General features: G+C 38.2%; 1 protein-coding gene and 1 long non-coding RNA gene across 2 annotated transcripts in view; one reads left to right on the plus strand and one right to left on the minus strand.

The window, feature by feature from the left end:
- The window catches only part of PRIM2 (DNA primase subunit 2), a 283,700-nt gene that overhangs the window by 32,633 nt on the left and 232,491 nt on the right, over window positions 1-18,576 (minus strand). The window contains exons 11-12 of the mRNA XM_053665011.1: window positions 11,532-11,658; window positions 4,458-4,540 (exon numbers count right to left, since the gene is read on the minus strand). Of these exons, the coding sequence (XP_053520986.1) occupies window positions 4,458-4,540; window positions 11,532-11,658 (210 nt within the window). The remainder of the gene's footprint in view (window positions 1-4,457; window positions 4,541-11,531; window positions 11,659-18,576) is intronic.
- On the plus strand, window positions 15,998-18,504 carry LOC128627383 (uncharacterized). Its single transcript, XR_008391565.1, has 3 exons — window positions 15,998-16,163; window positions 17,889-17,985; window positions 18,418-18,504. It is a non-coding gene; the product is annotated as an uncharacterized LOC128627383 (long non-coding RNA).

Here is an 18,576-nt window from a genome sequence, read left to right on the forward strand (position 1 = left end):
AGTTTCCAATTGTTCATAATTGATTTATGGATGCTGACTTAGAATCCTACCACCTATTGGTTACAATAGCATTTTGGTAGATTCATTGAGATGTTTTTCCTAAGTCACATTGAGAACAGAAAAAGGTTTTTTTCTTTCTTCCTTTCTAACCTGTCTTTTATTTTTACTTTTCTTGCCTTATTGTACTGATTATAGTTGGAGAGCATATTTTCTATAGTTTCAGTTTGTTTAAATTTTTAGTGGCATTTTGAAGACCCCAAATACGGTCTGTCTAAATTAATGTTCTATGAGCACATGAAAAAAATTGTGCTCACCTGTTGTTTGGTGTTGTATTCTATAAATGTCAATTAGGGCAGTCAGGATGTTTGACAGTGTTATTCAAGCCTTCTATACACTTACTGATTTTCTGTCTGCTTGTTCCATTAATTGCTGAAAGAGAAATGCTGAAGTCTCCAAATATCATTGTGGATTTTTCTAATTCTTATTTCAGTTGTTTTTGCTTCATGTATTTTTAAGCTTTGTTGGGGTATAGACATTTAGAATTTTGATATCTTGATGGTAAACTGACCTCCATGTTTTTCCCTTTGTGGGGAGGGCTGAGAAATAACTGCAGGCCTGCGCATTTTCTTTGGCTTTATTTTGCTGTTCAATCGCCTTCTTTTAAGCTGGATACCAAGCTCATCCAAGAATGAAAATGAAATGTGATCCTATAAATATGCCTTTTAAAAAAAGTATGTTATGTCAGAACAGGCACAATGTCCTCTCTTCTGGTCATCAACATTCTAATATTTAATACTGAAGTATTTCTAAAAGTTGAAAAATTTTTAAGTAATTTTTTTCTGAAAAGTAGCTCCACTGAATTTTACCTTAAGTGCATTTAATGATGTTTTTCTTCATTTCATTCAATATCAATCCAGGTGAATTTTAACAGTCCCCCCAGTGTTTCATTCTACTGAGATCCATTCAATAAAGCCATCAGATGAAAGCCAAATATTATTCACAGCCTGCCCTTGTGCACTATACATTTGTGTTCATCTTAGATAAAAAGTTACAATGCAGGTCCAAAGGATAATGTGGAAATTACTAACCAGCTTCAACTAAGTAAGGAATCTACCTATTAATCAAGAGGATTCAGCCCTGGCTGGTGTAGCTCAGTGGATTGAGTGTGGGTCAGTGAACCAAACAATCGTGGTTCAATTCCCAGTCAGGGCACTTGCCTGGGTTGCAGGCCAGTTCCCGGCAGGGGATGCACAAGAGGCAACCATACATTGATATTTCTCTCCCGCTCTCCTTCCCTTCCCCTCTAAAGATAAATAAATAAAATACTTAAAAAAAACTGAAACCAACTGAAAAAGGTCATATTAAGAAAAAAAAGAGGATCCATAACTTGCATTGTAGGAATGCAATTGAGTTAAAAGAAAGCATAAACAAACATAATTATTATTATTAAATAAAAAAATTTCTCAGTAGACATGGTAATAAATAGGAGACTTCCAGCCAAGATGGAGGTATAGGTAGATACACTTTGCTTTCTTGCACAACCAAAAGAAGGACAACAACAAATTTAAAAACAAAGACTGCCAGAAGTGCCAGAAACTCTAACTGTATGCAAGTCCAACAGCCAAGAAGTTAAAGAAGAAACATTTATCCAGACTGGTAGGAGGGGTGGAGACAGGCAGCCAGGGCAGAGAGGACCTGCAGCAAGGTGGCAGTCCAGTGGCCGGAAACCAAGCAGTCCCACGTTCACCTGCAAATAAAGCTGGGAGGAACAAATGGGGAGAGAGAGATACTGCACAACCCAGGGTTCCAGCATGGAAGAGTAAAGCTTCAAAACCTCTGGCTGTAAAAACCTATGGGAGTTGTGGCAGCAGGAAAAAACTTCCAGCCTCACAGGAGAGTCCACTGGAGGGGCCCACAAGGTCCTAGAATGTACCCAAGCCCACCCACCTAGGAATCAGCAACTGAAAGGGCACAGTCTGCTTGTGGGAAGCAAGGGAAGTGACTCAAAGCAGGGTGAAGGCCAATCAAGTGGCACTGTCCCCTCTCTGACCCCTCCCCACATACAGCACCACAACAGAGTGATGTGGGTTGCCCCAACCTGGCAAATACCTAAGGCTCCGCCCTTTATAACATAACAGGTGTGCTGACACAAAGAAACATGGCCCAAATGAAAGAACAGATCAAAATTCCAGAAAAACAACTAAGCGATGAGGAGATAGAAAACCTATCAGGATGCAGAGTTCAAAACACTGGTAACCAGGATGCTCACAGAAGTGATTGAGTTCAGTTACAAAATGAAGGAAGAAATGAAGGCTATGCAAAGTGAAATAAAGGAAAATATACAGGGAACCAACAGTGAAGGGAAGAAAATGAGGACTCAAATGAAACATTTAGAATAGAAGGAAGAAATAAACATTCAGCCAGAACATAATGAAGAAACAAAAATTCAGAAAAATGAGAAGAGGCTTAGGAACTTCCAGGACAACTTTAAACATTACAACATCTGAATCATAGGGGTACAACAAGAAGAGGAAGAGCAGGAAATTAAAAACTTAGTTGAAAACATAATGAAGAACATCCCCAATCTGGCAAAGGAAACAGACTTCCAGGAAGTCCAGGAAGCTCAGAGAGTTCCAAGGAAGTTGGACCCAAGGAAGCACATACCAAGCACATCATAATTATATTATCCAAGATTAAAGATAAGGAGAGAATCTTAAAAGCAGCAAGAGAAAAAGAGAGTTACCTATAAAGGAGTTCCCGTAAAACTATGAGCAGATTTCACAGAAGAAACCTTGTAGGCCAGAAGGGGCTAGAAAGAAGTATTCAAAGTAATGAAAGGCAAGGACCTACATCCAAGATTACTCTATCCAGCAAAGATCATCTAGAACTGAAGAACAGATGCTCTTCTGAAAAGTGTTCCTGGCCTCTCCTGCTGGTTACAGTACCTGCCCTCTTCAGGAAATCCAAGATATTCTCTGTGTACAGTAGTCTCCTCCATTATCCATGGTTTCAGTTACAGTCAGTGGTAGTCCAAAATATTAAATTCCCCCAACCATCACCACAGCCTTGTTCCTAACATCCAACCATTGACACTGTCATGACTTACTGATCCAGGGTCACCCGAAGCAGATGATCTTCTACATCAGAGGGTTAACAGTAGCCTTAAGTGATGCTCACATCATGCATCTCACTTCATCTCATTATGCAGACAATTTTATCATCTCACATAATCACCAGAAGAAGGGGGAGTATAGTCCATAACATATTTTCAAAAAGAAACTACGTTCACACCATTTTATTACAGTTTATTGTTATAATTGTTCTAGTTTATTATTAGGTATGATTGTTAATTTCCTACTGTGCCTAATTTATAAATTACACTTTGCCATAGGAATGTATATATAGGAAAAACACAGTATTTACTGTAATATCAGGCATCCACTGGGGGGTCTTGGAACATATCCCCTATGGATAAGGGGGAACTACTGTACCTCTCTCATGACACCTGGCATACTTGCCCCCAGACTCTCGGTTCTGTGGAAGCAGCAGGAATTACATACGGTTCTGCTTTGCATCCCCCAACAGCACCTTGGGCAATGTCTTGCCCAGAACACTGAAAAACCCAAATATTTGAATTGAATCAAACTAAATTCAACCTCAATTTTGGACAGTGTAAGAGTACTAGAATTCTAAAGTAATTATTTTCCCCAAGTAGAAATAATTGTTTACAGATACATGATTTAGATGTTCCAGCTATAAAGTGTATATATTGCTCTTAAACTCTGAAAAAAACTCCTCTTGAACTCCTTCAAAATCCAAGTCAACTCAAAAGCACACTATAGACAGTAATCCTTGAGATGCCACAATATTTTTAAAAGTATATTTACTAGAAGATATACTCTTAAATATTTGATTTACATTTGAGCGTTTTTAAAAATCTTAACTGTTTATGAGACAATGAATTTTGACAAACTATTAGACCAAATGAACTATCATTAGAACTGGAGATTTAACATAGCAACAACTGACGCTGACCAGAACATTTAGCCACTATACACTACATCATCTTCTGCAGCATAGAAAACAATTTCCAAAATGAAGTAAGGTGTCATTAATTTTCAGCTTCATTAATAAGCTTCAATGCATTCCTCTATAAATGTTTTTAATGTCCTCAATTGAGACAGTAAAACAAAATGAGAGAAAAAAGGTTTCCAGCTCCCTTATTACCAAGGAAAATAAAAATGCAACCTAGCAGACCAAAGAACTATAAAGAACTTAGAAAGAATTTCGAAGCAGTCTAGAGAAGTCAAGGTTTCAGCTTAACTCACCTAGCAGATAGGCTGTCTGCTGGGAGGCCTGACAAGGAATACATAGAATCACTGCAAGAACATGAAATGAAAATGAGAGGAACTGTCTGATGCCTCATTGCTGAGGATGCAGAGCAGAGTCTGACCTACCTGGTTTATCGCTGTGGGAGAGATCTTGTAGGTCTGCAGCTTCTGCTTCAGCAGCTCCGGATCACTGTGACGGAATGGGCACCCTGACAACAAAAGCAGGCCAGAGCACCAACAAGGTTATTTACTCAGGACTTAGTACAGTGCCACACTCGAGAGACTATCTAAGCTCCCCTTAATTGTCTAACAGCTTATTAATAAAAAAGTTAATTGCCCATGAGTGCAACTGCTTTCCTCTCTTTATCTAAGTGACGACTTTGCTGCACGGTTATCAGGGTACCACAGGCTCAAGAGTTACATAGAGCATTACAGCATCGTCAAGCTAAGCTGCTCATTCACTAGGAAGAGAAAACAGTTTTAACTGTGCTACTTGCTAAGAAGCAGGGATAATCACAAAGTAACTGTAAAATAGTTTATATAAAAACTTGATATAATTGCACATTTTTCTACTAAAAAAATTACATAAAAGGCATACTAGAGAAGGAAGATAGTATAAAGAAAAAAATAGATGCAAACTCTAAAAAATATAAAAGGCTCACATCATTTTCGGATATAAATTCTATACCCATTTCCCATTGAGTAGAAATGATATAAAATTTCAGTGAATCATGGATGGTAATGAGACAAACTACTAAGAAAATCTTTCATAGAAAAACAACTTATAGTAGATACATGTCATCTCTGTACTATTTCATGAGAAAAATATAAATAAAGATGGACTACTAAAAATATTTGCATAAATAAGAACACAGAAGAATTAAAATGTAAAAGCTGTAGAGGGCCAAAATCTAGAAATTTTAATATTTTACTAAGTAACTGCAGTGACAAGTCAAAATACTTAACTTAAAATTTAATGTAGAATGCCAGATTATTTTTTTCTGTCATACAGCTCTATAAGTTAATTAGAAACAATTGTGCATTTTAAATGAAATCAACAGGAAATTGGTTGGGGCAAAATAATGGAAAAGAGCCTACAGTTGAAACAAATGTGTTTACCAAAAATCTTAACTACAAATAAAAACATTAATGATAATACACTGGATTCCTACAAATTATGAAATCCACAAAATTCATATTATGTACTTTATTCAGATTAAAATCATAGTAATTATAGTACAAGGAAATATTTTGAGAAGCTATGTAGCACATGTTTAAACCACACACAAAAATAAATTCAAGGACTTAAATGTTAGACTCGAAACCATAAAAATCCTAGAAGAAAATACAGACTGCAAAATCTTGGACACTGCTTGTAGCAATATTTTTTGGATATATCTTCTCAGATAAGGGAAACAAAAGAAAAAATAAACAAATAGGACTATATCAAACTAAAATGTTTTTGCACAGCAAAGGAAATCATCAACAAAATAAAAAATAGACGGAATGGGAGATCATATTAACTGATACATCTGATAAAGGGTTAATGTCCAAAATGTATAAAGAACTTACAAAACTCATCACCAAACAAACAAACAAACAACCCAATTAAAACTGGGCAAAGGACCTGAATAGACACTTATCCAAAAAGAACATGCAGAAGGCCAATAGTCATATGAAAAGATGCTCAATGTCACTAGTCATCAAAGAAATGAAAATGAAAACCATGTGGAATCTAATGAGCAAACTGAACTAACAAGGAAAATGGGACAGACTCATAGAGAACAGGATGACTTCTGGGTAGGGGAGAGGGGAGGTTGGGTAGGGGAGAGGGTGGAGGGGTTGAGCAAAAAGGAAAAAGGACTTATGGGCATGGATGACAGTGTGGTGACTGCTGGAGAGTGGAGGGCATGTGGGGACTGAATGATAATGGAAAAAATACAATAAAGATTAAATCAAAATAGGCAGATGATGATAGATAGATAGATAGACAGACAGACAGATAGTTTGGAGCTATACTGCCTGCATTTGATTCTAGTTTAACAGTTACAAGCTACAAGACTTAGCCAAATTTTGTAATTCCATGTTGACTCAGCTTCACTTTCTGTCAAGTGAGGGAAACACTGAGCTCTTGTGAGAAGGAATATAAAGCTCTTACAAGCACCTGGCACGTAGTAAGCACGCAGCATGTGTTATTATCATTATTATGCTCAAAACTGAGAATGAAATTGTAAAGAATCACAATGAGAAAGATGAGGCTGTGTGTGGAATTATTGGTTCAGCCCAGAATTATTAAGGACACAAAAAGATTAATTGAATTACCCAAATTATATTTGAAATAATGGCTATACATGTATGAAAGTTTGGAAAGGGCAAAACCAAGTACAAACTAAAGATGGCCAAAGTACTAACGATCACACAAAAGTCTTTTAAAGCTACGTTCACTATAAGGAGAAAGCAGGGGGACCAATTACTACTTAGAGAAGTTAGGGTTATTTTAACAGACAAAAGAAAGAAAATAGAACCCAGAACTTTATTTCTATCTTCCACATCAAAGAGAATAGGAAAGGGTTGAACTAACAACATAAGTGGAACAGTGAATTCATAAACAGCACTGACCACAGCTAAGTGTTTGACAGAGCTTTGTGGAAAAGATGGATAAATGCCACCCGGAATAGAGTTATACCCACACAGATTCATAACTGGTGGTACGACCTTGCTAGGCAGTGCTGCTTAATGAAATAATGTCAACCTAGGGGACTAGTTAGTTTTACAAGTAACACAAAAATAAAAGGATGGAGACTTCTGGTTTCCAGTCCAGCATGTAAGGAGTTTAGAAGTTGCCACTTAATCCAAGTAAGTAAAGAGCTTAACTGAAAAATCCGCAACTCACCTGAGAAGTGAGGTCACAAGGCAAACTGCTCTCCCCCAAACTGAAGAGAGGGGCCATACAGAGAATCACAACTTACCAGAGCAGAAATCTCTGCAGAAATTAGTACTGGTGTAGGAAAACCTAACCTGGACAAATCTCTAGGCAATACTAAGAGTTAAAAACTCCAAGGAGAACCACTCATGCCCTCCCCCACCAGCCCAGTTTTCTAAGTTTAAGCTCCAGAAGCTCCTCCAGATCCTCATAGTAAGAGAGAAATCCCCACATTCTTTTAGAAGGAGAAGGGAAAAAAATAAACATTTTAAAATAGAGTGTCCAGCCTTTTGGTGTCTCTGGGCCACAGTGAAAGATGAGTTGTCTTGGGCCATATATTAAATACACAAACACTAATGAAAAAAGACAAATACCATATGATCTCACCTTTAACAGGAAGCTAAACAACAAAACAAGCAAGCAAGCAAAATAAAAACAAAGACACTGAAATAGAAAACAGGGGGACAGCGACCAGAGGGAAGGGAATTTCAGGGGAAAAGGGAGGGATTTAGAGGAGCATAAAGGACACAGGGACAAGAACTAAGGGGGGTGGAAATGGGAGGGAGGTGGGGAGCACGGGGCGGGGGGGGGGCTGGAATGGGAGAAATAGACAGAATACTGTATTTGAAAAATAATTAAATAAAATTAAAAAAAAGAAAACTGATGAACAAAAAAAGATTTTAAGTAAATTTGTGATTAAGCCACATTCATAGCCATCTTGGGCCGCATGCAGCCCACAGGCTGTGGGTTGGACACCCGATCTTCCTCTTAACAAGGCCTGCCTTCAGGAGACACAGTTTTGCCAGGATATAAAATGCTGGGGTTTCAATAAATCCTAACTTACTTGTGGGAAGGGAAATACCCACCTCTAGCCATCCTGTCCCACCTAATGGGGTAAAAGATGACTAAGAGTCACTAGTGAAATTCATAACTCCAGGCCACAGGCTCACTACAAGACTGAGATCGAATCACAGGGCTATAGAACACTTCCGCCATTCCACTAAAGGCCTGTGTACTGGAGTTCTTGTCACCCAGTATGTCACGTCTACCTTTCAAAAAAAACTACAGTCGTATAAAAAGGCAAAAGATAGAGTTTAAAGAGACTGACCAAGCGTCAGAACTAGAGTCACACGTGAAGAGCTCTAATGGAAAATGTAGATAACCTGGGAGAACAGATGTATAATATAAGCATAGAGGGGATATTCTAAGAAGAATAAAAAAGAGATCAAAACCACTCAAGGAAATGAAGAATGCTTTTGATATGCTTATTAGCAGACACACCCAAGTAAAGACTCTCCGAATTTGAGGATATGTCAGTGGAAACTCCCAAAAGAAGAAGAGAAAAAAGACTAAACAAACAAGCAAACAAGAACCGGACATCCAACAGCTGTGGGATAACTATTAAAGGTGTAACATGCAACAGGTAAAACCAGAAAGAGAGAGGAAGAGCAGCAATAACAACAGAGAATTCCCTTCGAATTAATGTCATATGGCAAACCAAGGATAGAGGACTCTCAAAAAACACCAAGAACAATAAATGCCAAAAAACACATCTTGGTGTAATGATATTCATTCTTTAGAAAATCAAAAATGAAGAAAAAAGTGCTGAAAGAAGCCAGGGAAAATAAACAGCTTAGCCATAGAGGTGCAGAGAGAACATCTAACATTATCAGAAGGCATGCAAACAAGAAGAAAGTGGAGTGAAATATTTAAAGCGTTGAGAGGAAAACCTAGATTTCTCTACCCTGTACCCACAAACCTAGATTGCTGTACCCTGCTAACTTACCAGTCAAAAGAGGAAAAATGGACTTTCTTGGAGAAACAAAAATTGAGGCAACCTGTTGCCAGTGGACCTGCCCTGCAAGGAATGTTAAAGGCAGTTCTTCAAAAAGAAAAAAAATGAAATAGGCCCACAACTATGTAAAGAAAAAAACTATATAAAGAAGAACATCAAAGAATGATAGGAAAACTAAACATTTTTATTTTTGTTACTCATTCCTTTAAGATTTTATTTTATTTATTTTTAGAGAGGGGAAGGGAAGCAGAAAGAGAGAGAGGGAAACATCAGTGTGTGGTTGCCTCTCACATGCCCACTACTGGGGACCTCACCTGCAACCCAGGCATGTGCCCTCACTGGGAATCGAACCTTTGACCCTTTGCTTCTCAGGCCCGTACTCAATCCACTGAGCTACACCAGCCAGGGCTCTTATTCTTAATTCATCTAACAAATAAGTTTGTTTGAAATAATAGGAACAATGTATTTGATTACATTACTTACGTACCTACGTGCGTACATTTATGTGTAAATGAAATGAATGACAGAATGCTATAAGGGAATTAGAAATGTTTCAGTATTTAAACGTACTTGTGCTACCTGTGATGTAGTATAGTGTGATTTGAAAGGAGACTTGGATTAATAGAAATGTATAGTGAAAACTCATAGAAAAGTAAAGCCACTGAAAAAATGTAACATAAGTTGTAATAGATATGCTAAGAAAGGAGAAAAGAGGTAATAATATAAAATGCTCAATAAAACCCACAAAGGGCAGAAAAGTACGGAGGATAGAAACAAAGAGTAAGGGCAACAAATAGAAAACAGTAACAAATACTAGAGATGTTAATCCAGTTATATCGATAATTACCCTAAACGTCAGTGGGCTACAATGAACTGGACATAACCGACTTCTATAAAACAGCCACACCTAACAGCCGATTCCACGTCCCTCTCTGCTCACGTGGCATAAGCACTCGAGAGCGGGACGGCTGCTCAGGTCTGTGGTAGGAGACATCTGGGAACGGTACATTCTGCTCGGTTTTGCTGTGAACCTAAAACTGCTCTACAAAATTAAGTTCTAATTTTAATAAAAAGATAGATAAATGTATCTATAAATAATATGAAATCACTGAGTGTTTGCTAAGTTTAACATTTTTTAACTGATGGTTCAAATTAAAAACAAAGTAAAGCAAACAGCATAGACTGGAATAAATAGGATATCACTTTTCAGAAATAATAATTATAAAATCCTGAATTTAAAGTAATAAAAGTCAACAAAGTAAGTGACAAACGCTAGGACCTGGAAATTGACAGGAGAATCTCTGGGAGGAGTTTCACTTGGCCAAACTGAATCTAAGTTACTTGCCTGTTGGGGCTGCTACGAAACACTAGAGGCTTTCTCAACCAGAAGTGTCTGGCCAGTAGTTTTCCAAGTTCAGAAAACATAAAGATTGTCCAGGGAACTCGTAAATACATCTGACTTTGTATGTGTGAGGGCGGGCCTGAAAATATGCATTTCTAAAAGGTACATTAAGTGACTGACAAGTGGTAAGAATCACTCACTGTTTATACCACCACCATGAGCTGCCTTTTCATCTATTCATATGAATGTAGAAGCATTTTTACGTGCTCTATACAAATGTAGCATCTTTCTTAAAATTCTGTTTGTGATTATATGATCTTTAATAATCTAAGCGTGTCTAAATCTTTTTTAAAAGTTTCATGTAAGATGCTAAAACAAGAAAACTTTGACATACAGTGAAGTGAACTTTAGCAGTCCAGAAAATATATTAATGTGGATTATTAAACCATTTGCTGACGGACCAAATGAAGAAATTTTCAAGGTATGCCAAGGGAACTATTTTAGAGAAAGAGTTGAACTCAGAAATCTATAGAGAATAGTTTAACATGGATAGATAGATAGATAGATAGATAGATAGATAGATAGATACACACACACATACACACACACATATACGTGTGTGTGTGTATTAACCTACAACTCAGGCAAATTGACAGATGTTTGATACCATCAGGACTAGTGAAATTCCTGACTTAATCTGTGTTTGTTAATAAGATGACATTAATGAGAATAAAAGACACTTCCTCGCAGTCTTCTGAAAATTGATTGATCTACTGTTATTATAACATTTGAGGTATTCAGCTTCAAAAAGCTTTGAAGAACTTGTGTTTGTCTCCTAAGACACTCGCAAACCACAAGAAAGACAGAGAACAGCCAGCGAGGGGCGGTGGGCACTGGGCACTGGAGCACCTGGCCCCTCCCAGACTGCCGCAGGCTGGGTGCCTTTCTCTCACCTGACCTAGTTCAGCAGTAAGACAAATGGGCAGAGGAGTAACGGGGCTCTGGCTTGACACTGATAACTGACCTAATCTGGAAACTAGTTCCTGTCAGTAATGCAAAACGCTGTTACCCTGTTTCCGTGTTTCCTGCAGAGCTCATGGGCTTCTGTACTTCACAAACATATCAAGTGGAAGCACTTACCATGATAATCCCCTTGGCCTGGAGGATTGTTTAGAATAATCTTCATGCAGCTGAAAGGTGTATAGTCTGTCCTCTTGCCTTCTTTTCCAAAGCTGTGACGGATATTGTAAGAGTAGCCTTTGTCAAACTGATTGGAAGAAAAAGAAGAGAAGAAGTAAGTCAACACCGTACCAGTGGTGCCAGCCATGCCAGCTAGGATCAAAGAGCACAAAGTGCTACTTTCTAAAAAAAAAATTCAGCATTCATGGGTACACGTATTGTACATTCAGATCACAGGTATCATTTGGGTCTTTTATGATACAAATAGTTTTTTAAGGTACAAAACTTATAAGAAAGAAATTTCTTAGGTAGAAACAGCTAGTTTATGTTTGTAAAGATGAGGCTAATCCCTTCCTAAGAAAAATAATCAGTGTGCCCATTTCTTGGTTCAATTCCAATTATACTAGAAGTAAATCAGTTGAGCCTCTTCACCAACCTTATCTGAGTTCTCCTGGAATTCCCACATTCCACACATTCTAGTTCTGAAATGCCTGTTAACATAATTAACCCCTTCCTCTGTGTTTTCACTATACAAAGCAAGTAGTCAGCAAATGCATGATGAATGAATGAACTATTGCTACTACCTACTACCTGGAATGCCTGCCTCCACATTTATATCAAGCTAATGGGATAGAAAGACTTTGAGATGGGTGGGATAGGAAGAAAAAAAGGAACTAACATTTATTGAAAGGCTCAGTATAGTGGGACTAAGCTGTCTAACACCTAAAGTAGGAAAGATAATCATAGTAAGAGAGATGGAAAAATACTCTGTCATTTTGGGGGTGAAATTTTTTAATATTATAATTTATATATAGTGAAAGGCATAGATCGCAAGTCTATTATATGATAAGTTTGGAGAAATCACTGTACCTATGTAACCTGTCACCCATACGCCTACCGAGAGAGAGAGAGAGAGAGAGAGAGAGAGAGCGAGCGAGCGAGCGCGAGGGCATTTCCATCATCGCAGAGTTCCCTGGTTCTGCTTCTCAGTCAGCGTTCTTCCCCTCTCTCCATTCCCAGAGCTACTCCAGGGCTCATTTTTTGTCACTGTAGTTTGTTATTCTACAACTTTATATAAATAGAATCACATAGCATAAAGTGTTTTGTGTCTGAGTTCTCTCATGTATTTTTATGTTTTTGAGATTTATTATACGTATTTGTTTGTTCGCTCATTGCTGAGTAGTATTCCAGTGTATGAATACATCCGACAGTTTCCCTGGTCTCCTACTGATGGGCTTTTCCAATTTGGGACTATTATCAATAAAGCTGCCATGCACATTTTTTAATTTAAATATTAAATTCATTGGGGTGACAATGGTTAATGAAATTACATAGGCTTCAGGGGGAACAATTTGATAACACATCATCTATAACTGTATTATGGGTTCACTGCCCCCAAGTCCAGTTTCCTTCCATCACCATTTACCCCCCTTCACCCTCTCCTCCTTCTCCCCACCCCCTTTCCCTCTGGTAATCACCACACTGTTATCTATGAGCTTTCTTTTTTCTTTTTTTGCCATAAACATGTATAGATGACTTTTGTGAACATGTATTTCTATTTCCCTTAAATAAATACCTATGGGTGGGATTGCTGCCGACTGTTTTTGCAGAGTGGCTGTACACCCCCACCAGCAATGCATGAGAGTTCCACGTGCTCCCTGGTGACTAGCACTGTTGAGCACTATCTCATACTTCTTTCTTGACTAGTGATATGCCTAATTTATAAACTGTCTCTTCGTCTTTTGCCCATTTAAAGAAATGAACTGTCTTATTTTAATCATTTCACGTAAGAATTCTTCGTATTTTCTGGATACAAGCCCTCTGTCAGATAATGCAGGTCAGGTTCCAGAGCACTGCAAAAAAGTGACTGGTAATCTTTCTGCTAGTAGAGAGTCTTGCCTTCAGTTTGTAATAAGCACACCACCTCTGAGGCGCAATAGTTAGGTATGTCTGCGTAGATGTTACATATTTTCACAGTTTGTGGGCTATTTATGAGACCAACACCTTACCACTTGGCCACGGTGCCTGTGTTAATGGCCTATCTATTTATCTTGATATTATCTTCTGATAAGATGAGCAGAGGTTTTTATTTTTGGTTACTTCCAATTTATCGACTCTCTTATGGTACCGCTCTTTGTGTCCTCCCTAAGGTGGGTTTCAGAGATGCTCTCCCATGTTGTCCTCTGCAAGCTTTCCTGTTTTGGCTTCTAAGTCGAGGCCCAGTTTCATCCCAAGCTAATTTGTGTGTGGCATGAAGTCAGAGTTCAGGTTCTTTTTTATTTCCTGTAGGGGAAGCAAGATCTTTTTCCCTCTACTTTCCTAGGTTCACTTGCTGGGGCCCATGAATCAAACTACTAAAAGACAGGCTCACAAGAAAAAAAACCCACAATTCATGTATACATGTAGAAGCACACACAGACATCTTACAAAGAAGACTCAAAGAGGCAGCCAGATAAATACAAACACATCTTTATAAATGTGTATTTCCTTTATTTAAAGGGGAACTTTATACTTGTGCCTTTAGCTCAAAATAGTCCCTATGCCAAAGTGGCATATTTTGGGATGGCTTATTCTGGTACCCTTCATCTCATGTGAATAAACACTTTTCCCAACACCATCTGTTGAAGGCACTTTCCCTTCCTTACTAACTCACTTTGGTTCCCCCGTCAACATCGACTGTAAGTGTGTGGGTCTATTCTGGACACTGTGTTAGACCACCAATCTGCCTGCCTATCTTTCTGCCAGTGCCGCTCTGTCTTCATTACAGAGCCTTCAGAGTTAGGTCTCAAATTCCGATGATGTAAGTCCTCCTGATTTGTTCTTTTTCAATATAGTTTTGGCTATTCTATGCCCTTGCATTTCCACAGAAATTTCAGAATCAGCCTATCAATTTCTATTTTTAAAAAAGAGCCTGCTGGAATTTTCAATAATCAGTAGCCTACGTCTTCACAACTACCTATCTGCCCATAGAAATCTACAACCAGGAAAACAAAAGGTATTTCAACTAAAAGAAAACTTTCAAAAAGAGAAGACAGACTTTCAAAACAACATTAAGTTTCAGCAGTGAAAACAAGACCGTTTAGAAGTTCCAGCAAACATCTTTTACAAATAACTCCTGTTTGTAAGTTATAAACATTAACTATAATCAATCACTTTGTGTAGACTTCTACATATGGACTGAATTTAAATACACACGAGATTTCTGTTTGCTCATCAGCAAACACCAAAAGACCTTTTTGGTCAGCTATCCTATTAAAGCAATGGAAGGCTACTCTCTCAAAAGGACGGAGAGCTAAATTAGTATTTTTCGCTGCCCACCTGTGTGTACATGCCTAAAATTTGGACCTTACTATGCTTTTGGACTATCTGCACATTCATCACACAAAAACAGCCCTCTCTAGTTTTCAGACTGGCAAATTCTTGTAATGTTGTACAGAAGGTGTTGTTACTGGAAGAAACTTTCTAGAAAACACTTTCTATGTGTCCATATCCACAACTCAAAGGAATATCCTTAAGTATTTACAGGGGACTTGAGTGAAGAACGCACTTCCCGCTCTTGGCTCCTCCGTCCCACTCTTTCCAGTGACAGGAAATGCCAGGAAATCAATATTGGTCAAAAGGTGGGTAAGTGGCGGTCTGTGACCTCCCAAATTAGTCCTGACATCCCAGCTGTGGCCCTGGCAACACAACAACCTGTATTTCCAATGAAGTCAACGGTAAGTTATTTTCAGGGGCACTATGTTACTAATGGAACTCAAGAAAAGTGATAAAGGAGGCCCATCTGTTTGTTTTTCTCTTGTAAATCTGTCTTTTGTCAGTCTAATTTACAGGCCCCCAGCTGAAGAACTTGAGTAGAGAAAAAAGGGTATCTTCCTCCCTTAAAGTTTCATCCAATAAGAGTAGGACATATGTTCTCCATCTTCACCTCCTAATTCCTTTCCTTGTAGTCATGGAGAAGGTTTTCAGTTCTAGAGTAAGCAGATATTCTTTCCTTCAAATTTCCCCCGAGGCAGGGTGAAGCTAACATTTTTTAATTTTTAAAAGATTTTATTTATTTTTAGAGAGAAGGAAAGAGAGGGAGAAAAAGAGAAAAAATGTGTGGTTGCCTCTTGAGCGCTCCCTGCTGGGGACCTGCCTCAAACCCAGGCATGTGCCCTGCCTGGGAATTTTATCAGGGACCCTTTGGTTCACAGGCCTGCACTCAATCCACTTAGCTGCACCAGGCAAAATTTTTAAATTTTGATTGACCAGTTTGTTAGAAAATGAAAAGGAAATAGCAAAATGCCAAAGCCACAGGAAAAGGATTGAATAAAATGATAGCATGTGATTTCACAAGGTAATTAAGCAGACCACGTTCAGTAAAGCCAGCAGATCGAGAGAAACATCAGCTGTATATTAAAAAAAAAAACCTGTCAGAGTCACCAGAGTTAAATGGGGAGCTATCTGTTCAGGAATGCTGGCGGTGTGTGGGCTAGCAGCTGTTGTTTCTCTTTTTCATGTTCTACTATGCAAGACTCTACCCAAACAGACTCAGAAAACAAGATCTGAGGGTCATCTGTGACCAGGGGCTGTGTGAGCCCCATCATTCTAACTGTACGTATTAGGTCAGCTGTTACATAAAGAACATCATTTATAAATTCTTAGTGTAGAATTTAGTACAAATACAATACTGTTATTAACAATAAAAAATAAAGTAATACTTAGTGATATGTCATTACTAATAGCTTACATTTCTACAGATCTTCAGCGGTGACAAAATGATGATTCTCAGACCCTTTACTATTTATAAAATAGTAAAATAAGGTTTAGACATCCTTATTTTATAAAAGGAAATTAAGGCTTCAAGAAATCAAGTGAATAGTTATTTCAAGTACTTAGGAATAAGTAATTCTAGGGGAAAAGCTGGAATTAAAATCCTAGTCATATACTTTCTAGAAAATGCTACAATATTATAGATGGAGACAATGCATAAATAAATAAATATGAGCAATTGTCAGTTATCCATGGCAAGCATTCAACTGCAGGCTGCTTCCTCCTGTCAGTCAACTTCTTCAGGGACATGTGAAAGTCAGAGTAAACCACTGTAAAACAAAACGTTTCTGATTCTAGTGAAAAACGGAGAAAACTGTCTACTCTCAAAAGAAACACTAAGTCTAGCAAGCCACTCACATATCATTTATTTGGTTTCTAATTTACCATAACTTTAAAATCACAAAAAATGGAAAATTTGAAATTACATATTTAAAGTGAAAAAATGCTAGTGTTTCTAAACAATAAAAATGAAATAGTGTATCTGCATGCTTTCAAATTATGAGGTACCCTGGGTAGTCCTCCTCCTGTAGTATTCTACTTGGAGACCTGATAAGGAAATGGAGAGCAAACCCAGAGAGAATGCATCGTGAAAAATGGAGAAGAAAGAACGCAGAACACACCATCACTTACTTAACTGCAACTTGAACTACAGCTTTAGCAAATTTAGCTTCTTTATCAGATTCCTAAGTTAAGAGCTGGAACAGGCTTCAGGCATCATCTAGCACAGCTATTATTACATAGGAAGCAGTAACAGAGCATCTAGCCCATACTTGCAAGGTGAGTTGGGGAAAGAAACCCTATCTGTAAATCCCGCCAAGCCTGGCACATTGTAGCTGCTCACTAAATGTTTACTAGGGCAAACTCCTAAGCATCTTCTTCGTCCTGTATGGTCATTGGCTTGTTCCTACCAGAGGACGGAAAGCTAATCTTATATTTATTACTTTCACTGACTGTTAACTTTCACTGACAAGAGATTTAAGAAATTTCTATCACTACATACTGTAACTTAACACATCACTTAAATGGAGGCCTCAACGATCCCACCTGGAGGAAAGGGGCTGGAGGAGTCATGCAGGTCATTTTAATTGCTGTCTGTTCAGCTCCTGTGCCTTGATATCAAGAAAAGGACATTTCCTGACAACTTTTAGCATCTCGCCTGGAACAGAAGTTTTACAGAAGTGTGCTATAACTCACTGATAAAAACCACTGCCATTGCAGTCAAAGTTGATTAAGATTCTAAATATAATTTGCCCAAATTTGAAGACAGAAACCACAAACAACCCTTCATTCACTCAAATGTATTTACTGAATCACACACTTAAAGCCTAAAAGACAATTTAGTAACTCTTCAGAGGTATTCAATTTAGTCACTGACTCACTGGTAGGATAAGAGCCAACATAAAACAAATATCACCAGAGAAATCACAGGGGCTGGCTGACTGATGCAGAATGCTCTAGTCCGAGAAGAGTGGCTCAGCGTGAATAATTTGGTCTTCTCACTCATAGCACACAAGGGCAGCAAACCGAAAACATCATCCAAGCCTGCAATCAAAGACTGCACAAAGTTCGCTGATGAGAAGGAAAAGGCTTCCTCTTCACAGATGTAAGGATTGACTTTTATAACACTTTGAAGTAAAAATGAAATGTAAATGTATTTAACTTCTGCTAGATTAGTTTAATCCTATTTACTTATTTTCATAGGAATCTTTGTCAATTTTTCTCACACTTTGCTTCTCTAGATTGCCTTATTTGACAGCTTTATTCTCCGGTGAGTATTTTCTATCACTAAATATCTATATTTGATCTGCTAACAGAATTAAATGATCTCCCCAAAGTCACCTCAGCGTAGTGAGACATTTCTCTCATCAGATTACATGTCGTCTTTTAGAGCAGTGACCAAAAGAAAAAAAAAATTGCATTCGATTTTAAAAGCTAGCAAAAAATGGTAGATGAAGGTACCACACCTGGAAATAGCAAATGGCCTGAAATGAACTTTCAATTTACAGTGACAAGCCAAACTTCCTCTACTGCACAGGTGGCAAACACAAGGCCCGCAGGCTGAATCCGGCCCTCCACCTGGTTTTATCCGGCACCTTGTTTCTACCCAGTGGCAGCACCGAGCTCTCGCTTAACCGTTAAGGAGTAGTTACATTTACACAGTCCTAACATTACATTCGGCCCTTTGAGGACAACC

The sequence above is a fragment of the Artibeus jamaicensis genome, unplaced genomic scaffold (genome assembly GCF_021234435.1).
Source record: "Artibeus jamaicensis isolate MK-2021 breed Jamaican fruit bat unplaced genomic scaffold, CSHL_Jam_final contig_388, whole genome shotgun sequence".
Classification (NCBI taxonomy): domain Eukaryota; kingdom Metazoa; phylum Chordata; class Mammalia; order Chiroptera; family Phyllostomidae; genus Artibeus; species Artibeus jamaicensis.